Raw genomic sequence first — 12,794 nt, forward strand, 5'->3', positions numbered from 1 at the left:
ACAAACCCCGGATTATGGCTCGAAGACTATCGGCTTGCCTGCCAAGCCGGTGGTGCGGATAATGATGACTTCATTATCCGCAACCTTCCACTGTTCTTAGCCAATTCGGCACGAGCGTGGTTGGAACACCTGTCGTCCAACGTGATCCAGAGTTGGGCGGATCTGAAGGAGATCTTTGTGGGGAACTTCTAGGGCACATACAAACGCCCTAGGAACCCATGGGACCTCAAGAACTGCCATCAGAAGGCTAGTGAGACCCTCTGTGGGTACATCTGGTCCTTCTCCCGGTAGTGCAACGAGCTCCCTAACGTCGCCGACGTCGATGTTATAGGAGCCTTCCTGTCTGGGACTACCTACGAGTCTTTGGTTCATAAGCTGGGACGCAAGGGCCCATGAACCACCAAGGAACTCCTAGACATCGCCACTAGCCACACCTCAGGAGAAGAGGCAGTCGGAGCAATCTTCGATTGTCTCGGGTGCAAGGCAAGGCGGGACGAGGGCGCCGGCGAAGGCACCTCCAATCATTCTAGCAAAATGAAGAACAAGAAGCAACGGCACAAGGACTCGCTCATGGCCGCTGCTGACCGCAAGGGTGGTCGAAAGCCCATAGAGGGCACTCTGAACCACTTCAAAAAATTACTCGAGGGCCCATGCCCAAACCATGCCATCCCGGTTAAGCATCTGTTCAAGGACTATAGCCTCATGCGGCGGTTCTTGTCCGGAGGCTCCAACAAAGGGGAGCATGGAAAGGACCCTGCCTCCACCACAAATGACGTCGAGGAGAAGGACGATGGCTTTCCAACGCCGGACGGTTGCCTTATGATCTTTAGAGGATCAGAAGCCTATGACTCCAAACGTCTTTAGAAGGTCACGCGCCGTGAGGTCTACACGGCCGAACCGGCCACACCTCCCTTCTTCCGGTGGTCAGAGTCTGCCATAACCTTCGATCGGACCAACCATCCAGAGAGCGTCCCACCTCCAGGAAGATATCCGCTCATGGTTGACCCGATCGTCAGCCCAAAGCGGCTCACCAAAGTACTGATGGATGGAGGCAGCAGCCTCAACATCATGTATGCCAAGACGCTCGACGAAATGGGCATCGACCAAACATGCCTCCGCCCAACCCGAGCACCTTTCCACGGTATCGTGCCCGGGAAGCAGGCCATGCCACTTGGGCAAATTGATCTGCACGTTACCTTTAGGGATCAGTTCAATTATAGGACTGAAACCATCACCTTCGAGGTGGTTGGGTTCTCCAGAACATTCCATGCCATCCTGGGATGTCCATGCTATGCGAAGTTCATGGTCGTCCCCAACTATACATACCTCGAGCTAAAGATACCTAGCCCCCATGGGGTCATCACTGTCGGTGCCTCCTTCCAGCACGCCTATGAGTGCGAGGTCGAGTGCTGTGGTCACGTCATAGCAATCGTCGCCTCCGGAGAGCTCGCCGCCCTCAGGGAGGAGGTCACCGATGAGGCGCCCGACACCTAGAAGTCGGCCGGGTCGTTCGAGCCTACAGAAAGCTCTAAAGAAGTCCTCATAGACCCTGGGAGCGCCGAGGGTAAAATGGTACGCATTGGTACCACGGTTTCCTCCGAATAGGAAGGCGCGCTCGTCGGCTTCCTCCGCGCTAACAGAGACATCTTTGCATGGAAACCCTCGAATATGCCAGGCATTCTGAGGGAAGTCGCTGAGCATACCTTAAACATCCATCTAGGCTCCAAGCCAGTGAAGCAACGTCTACGTCGCTTAGACGAGGAGAAACGTAGGGCCATCGGCGAGGAGATAGCCAAACTTTCGGTGGTCGGATTCATCATGGAAGTATACCACACAGAGTGGTTAGCTAATCCCGTTCTTGTACGAAAGAAGAGTGGGAAATGGAGGATGTGTGTTGACTATACGGGTCTCAACAAGGTGTGTCCAAAGGATCCGTTTCCTTTGTCGTGCATAGACCAAATAGTCGACTCTACCTCGGGGTGCAAAACCCTCTGCTTCCTTGATGCATACTCCGGCTACAATCAAATCGTGATGAAAGAGTCTGACCAGCTCGCGACATCTTTTATCACCCCCTTTGGATCGTTCTGCTACATCTCGATGCCATTCGGTCTGAAGAACGCGGGGGCTATGTACTAGCGTTGTATGCTCAAATGCTTCGGGAACCTCATCGGGCATACCATTGAGGCTTACATTGACGACATCGTAGTTAAGTCCAAAAGGGCTTACCACCTCATTGTTGATCTTGAGCAGACCTTCGCAAAACTCCGAGCGAATAGCATCAAACTCAATCCTGAGAAGTGTGTTTTCGGGGTCCCAAGGGACATGCTTCTCGGCTTCATCGTCTCCAAGCGTGACATCGAAGCCAACCCAGAGAAAATCTCAGCCATCACAAGGATGGGCCCGATTCAGAACATAAAGGGGGTTCAGAGAGTCACAGGGTGCCTCATCGCACTCAGCCGATTCATCTCGCGCCTCGCCGAATGAGGTCTCCCCCTTTATTGACTCTTGAAGAAAGCTGACCGCTTTGAGTGGACATCCGAGGCCCAGGAGGCACTTGACATGATCAAGATGCTTCTGACAAAGGCCCCGATCTTGGTTCCTCCAACTGATGGAGAATCCCTTCTGCTATACATAGCGGCCACCATGCAAGTGGTCAGTGCCGCCCTGGTAGTGGAGCGGGAAGAAGAGGGGCACGCCCTCAAGGTGCAGCGCCCTATGTACTTCATCAGTGAGTAATATCTGACTCTAAGACCCGCTACTCTCAAATCTAGAAACTCCTATACGCCGTTCTCATCACCAAGAGGAAGCTACGCCACTACTTCGAGTCACACCCGGTGATGGTCATGACGTCGTTCCCCCTCGGCAAGGTCATCCAAAGCTAGGACGCCACGTGAAGAACCGCAAAGTGGGCACTTGAGTTGATGGATCAAGGCATTACGTATGCCTCTCGAACGGTGATCAAATCCTAGGTGTTGGCTGACTTCATCGCGGAATGGACCAAGGTCCAAACACCATCGGCGGTTGTCGATCAAGAGTACTAGATGATGTACTTCGACGGATCGCTAATGAAGAAGGGCGCCGGCGCAGGGCTGGTCTTTGTATCGCCCCTCGGGGTACGCATAAGGTAAATGGTTCATCTCGATTTCCCCTCATCCAATAATGTGGCTGAGTACGAAGCACTCATCAACGGCCTACGCATTGCCATCGAGTTGGGTATCTGACGCCTCGACATCCGGGGTGACTCCCAGCTGGTCGGCAACCAAGTCATGAAGGAGTCGAGCTATCACGACGCCAAAATGGCTGCATACTGCCAAGAAGTCCGATGGCTGGAGGGCAAATTCGACGGTCTCGAATTCAATCACATCCCAAGGAGCCTCAATGAGGTGGCCGATGCGCTTATGAAGGCGGCATCCGGCCGAGAGCCAGTGCCAACAGGTGTCTTCACCAGCGACCAACATAAGCCCTCAGTGCGCTACGAAGGGTCGAAGCAGGCCAATGACAGTCCATACGATCCAGCCTCGGGGGCTAACCAACTGACGATTCCATCTGGCCCCGAGGTCATGGTGCTTGAAGAACATCCAGCGATAGAGCCTGACCCTCTGGTCGACTGGAGAACACTCTACCTCGACTACTTCCTACGTGACACGCTGCTGACGGATAAGATGGAAGCTCAACAACTCGCGCATTGCGCTAAGTCCTTCATTCTTGTAGAAGGCAAACTCTACAAACGAAGCCACACTGGGATCCTACAGCTCTGCATCCCCATCAAATAGGGGAAGCATTTGCTGAGTGATATACATGGTGGAGTCTGTGGTCACCACGCCGCGCCTAGAACCTTAGTTGGCAACGCATTCTGATAGGGCTTCTACTGTCCCACTGCAGTAGCCGATGCCAAGCAGATCATGCGCACCTACAAAGGGTGTCAGTACTACGCTCGGCAAACTCACCTCCCGACCCAGGCACTCCAGATGATCCCCATCACATGGCCCTTCACGGTCTAGGGGCTCAATCTGGTTGGACCTCTGAAGAAAGTGTTTGGGGGCTACACCCACTTGCTTGTCACCATAGACAAGTTTACGAAGTGGATAGAAGCTCAGCCAATCTCCGTGATCAAATCCGAGCAAGCTATGCTATTCTTCCTTGACATCATCCATCGCTTTGGAGTACCGAACTCCATCATTACAGACAATGGCACACAGTTCACCGGTAAGAAGTTCCTTTGATTATGCGATGAAAATCACATCCGGGTCGATTGGGCCATCGTCGTGCACCCCCAAACGAATGGGCAGGTCGAGCGCACAAACGGCATGCTCCTACAGGGCCTCACGCCCAGAATCTTCAACCGGTTGAACAAATTTGGCACACGATGGGTCACCGAGCTCCCCACGGTGCTCTGGAGCCTACGGACAACCCCCAGCTGAGCCACTGGCTACACGCCTTTCTTCATGGTCTATGGTTCTGAGGCCATCCTCCCAACCGACCTCGACTATAGAGTGCCAAGAATCAGAGCATACGATGAACAGGGAGCCGAGGCATCCCATGAAGACGCCATGGACTAGCTAGACGAAGCTCACGACATCGCCCTCCTCCACTCGGCCAAGTACCAGCAGGCGCTGCGATGGTACCATAGTCGACGGGTGCAGGACCGAGCCTTCAACATCGAGGACCTAGTCCTCCGCCTCGTGCAAAGCAACAAGGACCGCCACAAGCTCTCCCCACCCTGGAAGGGGCCGTACGTCGTCGCGGAAGTACTCCGGCCAGGCGCCTACAAGTTGAAAACCATCGATGGTGAGGTCTTTACCAACGCTTGGAACATTGAGCAGCTACGTCGTTTTTACCCCTAAATAAACGCATACTTTCTCTTATCAGTTTTTGTCATCAAAATCCCCAATCTTTCATGAGATCTGACCCCTGCAAGTGCGAGGGGTCAGACCTCACTTGGGGGCTGGAATGAGTATGTTTATCTTACAAACATTCTCTGTGTTTTCCCTCTGTTCTCATGGTAAGTCCTAAGGGCTAGGATTTCGGGAACAAACTCTGAGTATAACTGGTAGGACTACGGGAAACCCACGCCCTAGTGGCTACGGTCTCCTTGCTCACCAGCGTGATCAGAATTGGCTCGCCCGCACTCCGAGCTTTTGCGACCTTAACTATGGGAAGGGTCGGAAGGCACTAAAACTCTTTTACAAAAAGAGGGAGAAGAGCTTAAAAGCTATTTGCCGTAACGAAATTTGAGAACTAGTTCATTTTTTGACAAATTCATCGCTTACAAAGTGATTTCATCATGAAAAGGGACTGATGTATTCATCAATACAAAAACTATTCCCATGGGGGCTCCCCCCAAAACTTAAACGATTACATTTTCTGACAAGTTCCACTCTAAATACTACTACGGTCGCCGCACCAAGCTCTCCATCGGCAACGTCCTACCGCCCCGAGGGATCCTTGAGGGCGCCGTCGTCTGCAACATCAAGCACCACGTCGGTGACCATGGTGTCTTCGCTAGGGTGTCCAGGGACTACGCCATCGTGATCAGCCACGACCCTGACAACGGCACCTGGACGAGGGGCGCTGCCCACCGAAGAATGGCCGCCATGGCTGATGGATGTCTCTGACATCTCATCAAACTTCATGAACTAGCTGATCTGAGCAGCTGCAAGGGCAAAAACCCCCATCGACGCAGTCCTGGGCGGCTTCCCCATCGACAAGGCTCGCTCAGAGAAGATTCACCAGAAGAGTTTTCTGTACGGCTCCATCCCAACGAAGGCCTCGCGGATGACGACAAAGCTGACGATGCTCAGCACCCTCCAGTGCGCCTCCTCCTTCGGCGGAAGCGGCCCCTTCTCGGCGAAGGCGGCCAGCACCATCTCATCTACGTTGGATGACCTCCAGCTCGACATCGCGCTCTAGATTCACAAACGGATCTATGAGTTCTCCTCTCCCTCGCATTACCCTCTCTCACTTAGGAACCACCGTGACATGCGAACACGCTCGGCGAGAAGGAAAAAGGAGGAGAGGTAGCAGCTCAAGAATAGGCAGAGGAATGGGACGATAACCCTCTCCCTTCCCCTATTTAAGGAGGAGACATAGCAGGTGGAGAAAGGCGAAAGGTTGGGACGAAAAAACCCTCTCCCTTCCCCTATTCAATGCAGATGGGAACTCGATGCTGATGGGAATTCAAGGGGAAGTGTTTGGACCAACGGGACATGCTCTGCTCGACGAGATGGCACTTGGTCAAACCGGACATGGCCTGGGCATGGCCCACCACTACCGCATGCCGAGCGCGAGAAACAAGGCGCACCCGTATGCAGACGACTCTCCGCTTTCCCAGGCAGGACCTAAAAGGACCCAACGACGGAACCTCCATCAAGGGGAGCCCAACGGGCCTCCTGGGTCGATCGGATGGCCTAGACGGACGCCAAATGAATGGCCGCTAAAAGATAAGCACCTTTGTTTACTTACTTTGCGTGTCAATTTTACTACCGAGCCTCCGACCCCAGCAATAGCAGGGGCGTGGACATCGCTCGAGGGCTGCCGAGAGTGTCTACTCATTTAGACATTCTCTTCGCCCGACCCCTCCTTACATTTAAAAACCGGGGGCGCGGTGTGCGGGTGTTAAACTTTGAGTAAAACTGGACGAACCGCTAGACCCTACGCCCCAGCGGCTACGAAGTTTTTGTTCACCAGCGTAATCGAATTCACAGTTCCCCGCACCCCAAGCTTTAGCATTCGCCTTCTCGAGAAGGGTTTGGAGGGGTCTACCTATGGAATCTCTTTCAAGGAGAAGCTGTCAGGTCGCCCAAGTCGATCGAACGGCTCGGATCGCTATCGAGATATAGGAACGAAAAATTGTGATGCTCGTGCAGGTTACATCGGCCCCATCGCAAATGTCGGACCCGAGCCCCGCACGGACATGTTCGGTAAGTGCTTCCCGTCACTCATGTCGCCGAGGTAACATCTCTGACCCCTGCTTTCATTTCCATTATATCATACATTAATCCCATACATTCAAACGTTGCATATGCAATTGCTGCATCTCAACGCTTCGCGTCGCATCATGAAGCGGTAGTCCCCTCATTCGATATGAGCAGCAACTGATTGGGATTCGAAGGCCGGCCCACGAAGGGCTCGAGGCCGCCTCGCGTCAAACAGAGCCAGGGGAGAAAAACCGAGATGAGCCCCAACGGCCTTGCCCAACCCCACTCAAAAGCGGACAGGGACGTCTTGACCTCTCTCGTTCAATTCTAACCTCGAGCCAAACCCATAGAATCTTCGTCGAGGAGAGGCCAACGGGCCACCCGAGCCTATCGAACAGCTCGGGCATCTGCCGGGAGGCAGGTTAAGAAGTAGTGGAATGCCACATGAGGGCTCCGCTGACCCCATAAGCGAATAACAAACCCAGATTCCACACGAACATGCCCATTAGCGAGCTCATTGAGCGTGACACTCGAGCCATCGAGGCAAGTATCGTTAGCTTAGCCCCTCCGGTTGCAGAAACCGAGGACGGGGTTACGCGTAAAAGACGGCCGACCCCTATCAGACCCCAAGGGGCTTGGGGGCTCGAGCCGCTTGATCCTAGATCAAGAGACCGAGGTTCGAAGGCTAGCCCGTGAAGGGTACGAGGCCGCCTCACGTCGAATAAGAGCTAGGGGAGAAAACACAGATGAGCCACAGCGGCCTTTGCCCAACCCGCATAGAGGCGGATAGGGTCATCTCAACCTTCTAGTTCAATCCAGCCTCTAGCCGAGCCCATAGAATCCCCATTGAGGGGGAATCTATTGGAGGCAGGTTAAGGAGCAACAGAATGCCACCTGAGGGCTTTGCCGACCCTATCATGAGCGACAGGACTGGATTCCGTTCAAACATCCCTGTTAGCGAGCTCATCAAGCATGTCACTCGAGCCATCATGGCAAGTGACGTCGCCACAACCCCTCCAGTTGCGAAAACCTCGAACGGGACAACAGTCACAGAAACGAACCGACCCTTGACCGAATCCCCACCACGCACGGGGGCATGGGGAAGGTTGGACTTGCAAGGAGACCGAATGCACGGTCGCACAACGATAGCTAAAAACCAAAGGAAGGGGTACGTGCGAATACAAGAGCAGTTTCGCTATCCTCTCTTCGGTCTCTAGTGACATTCGACTCTAGCAACCGCAAGGGGTCGGATCTCACTTGGGGGCTAGTAAAGGTATAAAACCCTCTTTTTTTGAAACAGTCACTGCAGCAGACCTCTTCCTCGCGTTAAGGTTAGTGGCAAGGTTTGTGGGAACAAATAACCGAGCGTGCCTGGTAAGACTGCAAAAACTCACGCCCCGACGGCTATGGTAACTTTGCTCACCAGCATAATTGAAATTTCCCTCTTATACACCTCAGGCCCTACGGTCTTAACGAATGGAAGGGTCAGATTGCATAAGCACCTTTTTTGAATGCAAAAGGAAGAAAGCAAGTTCAATCAAACGAAACGAAATTGCAAATTTGTTTAACAAAATGAAGTTGTGAATCTATTTTCAAAAGAATCGACACTTGTCCACAGATTATAGATAAATGTCCATCAGACTCATTCAACTAACTACCCCCTCTCGGGGAGAACCATATCCTCAATTTTGCTCGCCAGGGTTTCCGCAAAGGGAGTCACCGTTGCTTCTATGTCATTCAGCTAAGAGGGTTCATAGCCAGGCGTGAAACCAAGGCTCATCGCCTCAAAATCGATGTTGTCATCATAATACGAGCGGGCGATGGTGAAGGCATGGGTGATCCTTGAGCGAAGAGCTTCCTTCTCCAGCTGGCGCACCCGCGTCGTGATATCTGTGGCACAGGCCGCGAGCGAGCTGGTCCCCTCCGCCTGCACCACCTACAGGTCGTCGTAGACTATGCCATGGGCAACCTTCAGGATATCCGATTTGTCACTCTCCGCCTGAAGAAGACTCCTCGCCTCGGCGAGATCCGTGGCCATTTTGGCAGCAGCACCCTCGGCAACCTTCAAGATATCGAGCTCGTCGCTCTTTCACGGTCTCCAGCTCGGCCTGGAGGGAGCTGATCCTCCGTTGCGCCTCATCGCACTCTCAAACAGCCTAGTCATGCTCCTTGCAGGCCACGCCATGCTCCAAATGGAGCCGGGCGACCATCTCGGCGTCCAATTTCACCCTCTGCTCTAGGGCCGCAGACCTTTCCTCGGCTACTAGCCTAAGATCCTGCTCCCTCTCGGCCTCAGCCAGGAGGTCAATGATCCGCTGGCGGGTCTCAGCATCCTACTGGAGCAGCTCATCCCGCTCCTTCTGCACTTTGGCGGCCTCTTCCTGATCCCACCGTGCCCTCTCCAATAGTTCATCAAAAGACTTCACGGCGAGCTCCGCATCCCGGTGGGCCTCGGCCTCCCGCCGTCGAAGATTGTCCGCCTCCACGGCAAGGGGAATCAACTTGGCCACCCTCTGGTGGAGCTGGGTGGTCACGTCCCTATGCAGCCGTGCCTCATCGATGAGGCAGTCCCAATCCTCCTTGTTTTCATGAAGGAACCGGGATTTCTCCCGGCTACGAGCGATAAGCGACTGAAAGAAGACGGTGGTCAGAAAACAAAAATAGGTGAAGAAAGAAGAAATTGGGAGGCAAGACCAAGTAAATACCTAGCCAGTGGGAACAATGACATCATGAAGGGCGCCGCTGGCCTAGTTTAGAGCTTCCAGCATGGCCGTGAACCCCTCGTGGAGCTTCTCCCGCTCCATGCCCTCAGCGGCATCATCGAGGGTGAAGAGTTCCGACGATGGGTCCCACGGACTCACCCACCGAAGCAGGGGCTCAACCCGTGCGGGCGGGTGGTGGCTCTCTGATGTCAAGGCCAGGGACAACTCCCTGCCGGTCTCCTCGGCATCCGTCGTAGCATCTGAGGGTCCCTTGGCCATGACCCCCTCCGTCTCGCCCATGGCGGGCGTCGTCTCTGTGGCCGTCGGTGGCATGGCACGCGCCGCTGCCTCGGGCGCCACCGCCATGGTTTCTAGGTATGACCCAGCCATCGTAGCCACCATCACCTCCGCCTCCATCGGTGGGACCTCATTCGGCTATGTCGTGCCCGCCGTGGACGACGCAATGGGTGCGGCCGACAGCTCCGCCTGCCCCAACATCGGCAGCGGCATCACTTCTGTTGCTGGTTGCGCGGCAACCTCCAAGGATGCCCCTTGGCCTCACCGACCACCTGACCCACCGAGGGCACGGGCACCACCATGGGCGGCGCTAGACCGGTCGATGAGGCTGTGACACCGGCTCCGCTCTCGCCCAAAACGGGAGCGACATCTGGCGGTAGCCTCCGCCTTGCCTAAAGGGTGACGGTCTTCTTGGGCGCCATGCTATGGAAGTGCCCCGCCTGACCCGTCTCCCGATGCTGCAGAAGAAACAAAAGGCGTGAAAAACAGAGAAAAATAGAGAAAAGAGAGAAAAAAGAGGAGTCGGCAACTTACGTTGGCGCTGTTGGGCGGTGGAGACGTTTGGGGGACGAACCCCTAGTTCCCTGCTCCCCCTCATCAGGGCGGGACCGTTTTGAGCCTGTCCACAGCTCCCGAGCCTTGGGGCTCGCCTCCCTCGTATCGGAGGGCACTGCGGCGATGTCGCTCCCCTCTCTCGACACCCTAGGCGCGGCGGCAGATCCGCCCACCCCCGCCGGCTCTTGGGGCGAGGCGACATGTCCACCCGTCCTTGTTGATTCCTGAGGCACGGTGGCGGGGTCGCTCCCCTCCGCTGACACCTTAGGCACGGCGATAGATCCGCACACCCCTGATAGTTCTAAGGACAGGCCAACGGTCTGGCCCGCCTCCTTCGGCCTCACGGCCGCACCTTCCCTTGCATGAAACGGGAAGGTCCCTGCATTGACGAGTGGGTACCTATCAGCATGTCCTCACTTCCTAGGTCACCCCACTCGGTGTCTATGACTACCTCATCACCCTCCTCCTTGTCGTCATCGTTGTCGTCACTGTCTGTCTCCTCTCCTCACTCCCATGCCCGTAGTTACTCCCGCTTCTTCTTCCTCTTGACCTCCTTCGTCTTCTTCTCCCACTCGGCCATGGTGCGATTCACCGCCGCCATGAGCAGATCCTTCGGCAGCGGAGCCGGGCAATCCATAAAGATGAGTCTCTTCGGCTGGTCCCGCTATCCCAATGTCAGCATCGAGGAGTCAGGAGTTCAATTAAAAAGTAGGCACAGGGAAAGAGAACTTACAAAATCAATGTACCCTGGTTCCAGCCGCATTGGGGGATGCCCCGGCACTAGATACACAAAATCAAGAACGACGCCAGCGCCGTCCTTCAAGGGCTCCATCGCCTCCTTGATGCGCTACACCACTTCAGAGGGGGGAAGCGCTCCCTCAGCAAGCGTTGTCCCCTCGAGCGATGCTTTGAGCGCCATCAGATATAGGGGAAGCATGCGACTCATCAGCGGCGCCACCCTTTGTGTGTGATAGGCGTCGATGATCCTCGATCCCTTCACGCCCCTCTCCTTCAGAATTCAGATGGCGGCAAGATGGTCCTAGATTTTCTTCTTGTCTTTATCTAGGACACCCCACTTCCATGGCTCCGGGAGCTCTTCGATAATGTGCCCAGAGAACGTTGGCAAGAGGGTGGATGTGTCATCCTTGACATAAAACCAATGCGAATGCCACCCCTTGTTGGAGGTCGATAGATGCATCGACGGGTATTTGTTTACCCGGTTGTTGCGGAGATGAATGCCACACATCCCACTGGCACGCTCAGCTCTTGCCTCTTCTCCCGCTTCTTCAAGAGGGTGACAGCAAAGAAATACCGCCACAGATCGAAGTGGGGACTAATCCCCAGGAATCCCTCACACAGGGCAACGAACGTCGCAATGTGTTGGACTCCGTTGGGGATAAGATGTTGCAGCTCCACCTAGTAGTAGTGCGGGTGTGGCGAATCCTCGCCCGTGCAAGTGAGCGAAGGATACGACATACCCTTCGGCGGTGACGGCGCGTCCTCATTGCCGGGCAGCTGCCACTCCTCAGCGGTGGTCCACGGGCAAAGGAGGCCACGGCGAACGAGGCCCTCTAGGCACTGAAGGGTGATATCGGATCTGCACCATGGCTCCATTGAATGATTGGGAGGGGGTGGATGCAAACTTGATGGCAACTGAGATGCGGATCCGGGAAGCTTAGGTGATTGGCGGCGAAGGTTGTAGATGCAAAGGCGAGGATGCAAAGTACGGAACCCTAGGGGCGAACCCCTTGGTTTTATAGGGGCGATGGATGTGAGAAGGGCAACCATCCACCTAGATCTCTGTGCCTTCCATGATACACCACCACGTCATGTCGCGAGATATGCGCTCGCAATCCCTATCCTTTCAAACCAAAGTCGCGCCGGACGTTTCACCTTCTCGGGCAGACCAGGACTCTTTTTCCCGTAGAGGGGATATGGGTCAAAAAAACATTTCTCCGGACCGCCTGGGCCCAAGAGTTCGAGGGCTAGCCCAATAATTTTGATGGTCGTCCCAATGAGGGATGGGCCCACGAGCGGCCAAAACTCAGGCGCACGAGCCTCAAGGGATTCTCGATCCGTGATCGAGTCTCAACCGGGCTGACCCTGGACGAATCCCAGCGAACGGGATACCAAGGTTCCCTTTAAGCTATCCAGTTGTCAAAACACCAAATCTCAAAGCCATACCCATGAAGGGTCTGAATTACCCCCCGGGCGATTCTATTTGAATCACCCGGGGGCTCGAGGGCTACACCCGTCGGGTGCGCTCGCGCGCACCCTCTGGCAAGTCAAATCACCCCCCGGGCGATTCTATCCGAATTGCCCG

At 54.9% G+C, this 12,794-nt stretch overlaps 1 protein-coding gene across 1 annotated transcript; it reads left to right on the plus strand.

Annotated features, from left to right (window-relative positions):
* Nucleotides 1-1,068: 1,068 nt before the first annotated feature.
* On the plus strand, nucleotides 1,069-1,494 carry LOC136511287 (uncharacterized). The gene has a single exon (XM_066505412.1). The coding sequence runs from the start codon at nucleotides 1,069-1,071 to the stop codon at nucleotides 1,492-1,494; it is 426 nt and encodes a 141-aa protein (XP_066361509.1).
* The last annotated feature ends 11,300 nt before the right edge of the window (nucleotides 1,495-12,794 follow it).

The sequence above is a fragment of the Miscanthus floridulus genome, chromosome 16 (assembly GCF_019320115.1).
Source record: "Miscanthus floridulus cultivar M001 chromosome 16, ASM1932011v1, whole genome shotgun sequence".
Lineage (NCBI taxonomy): Eukaryota > Viridiplantae > Streptophyta > Magnoliopsida > Poales > Poaceae > Miscanthus > Miscanthus floridulus.

Coding starts and splice junctions, on each gene's coding strand:
- LOC136511287 (XM_066505412.1), top strand. CDS start 1,069: ATGTATGCCAAGACGCTCGACGAAATGGGCATCGACCAAACATGCCTC.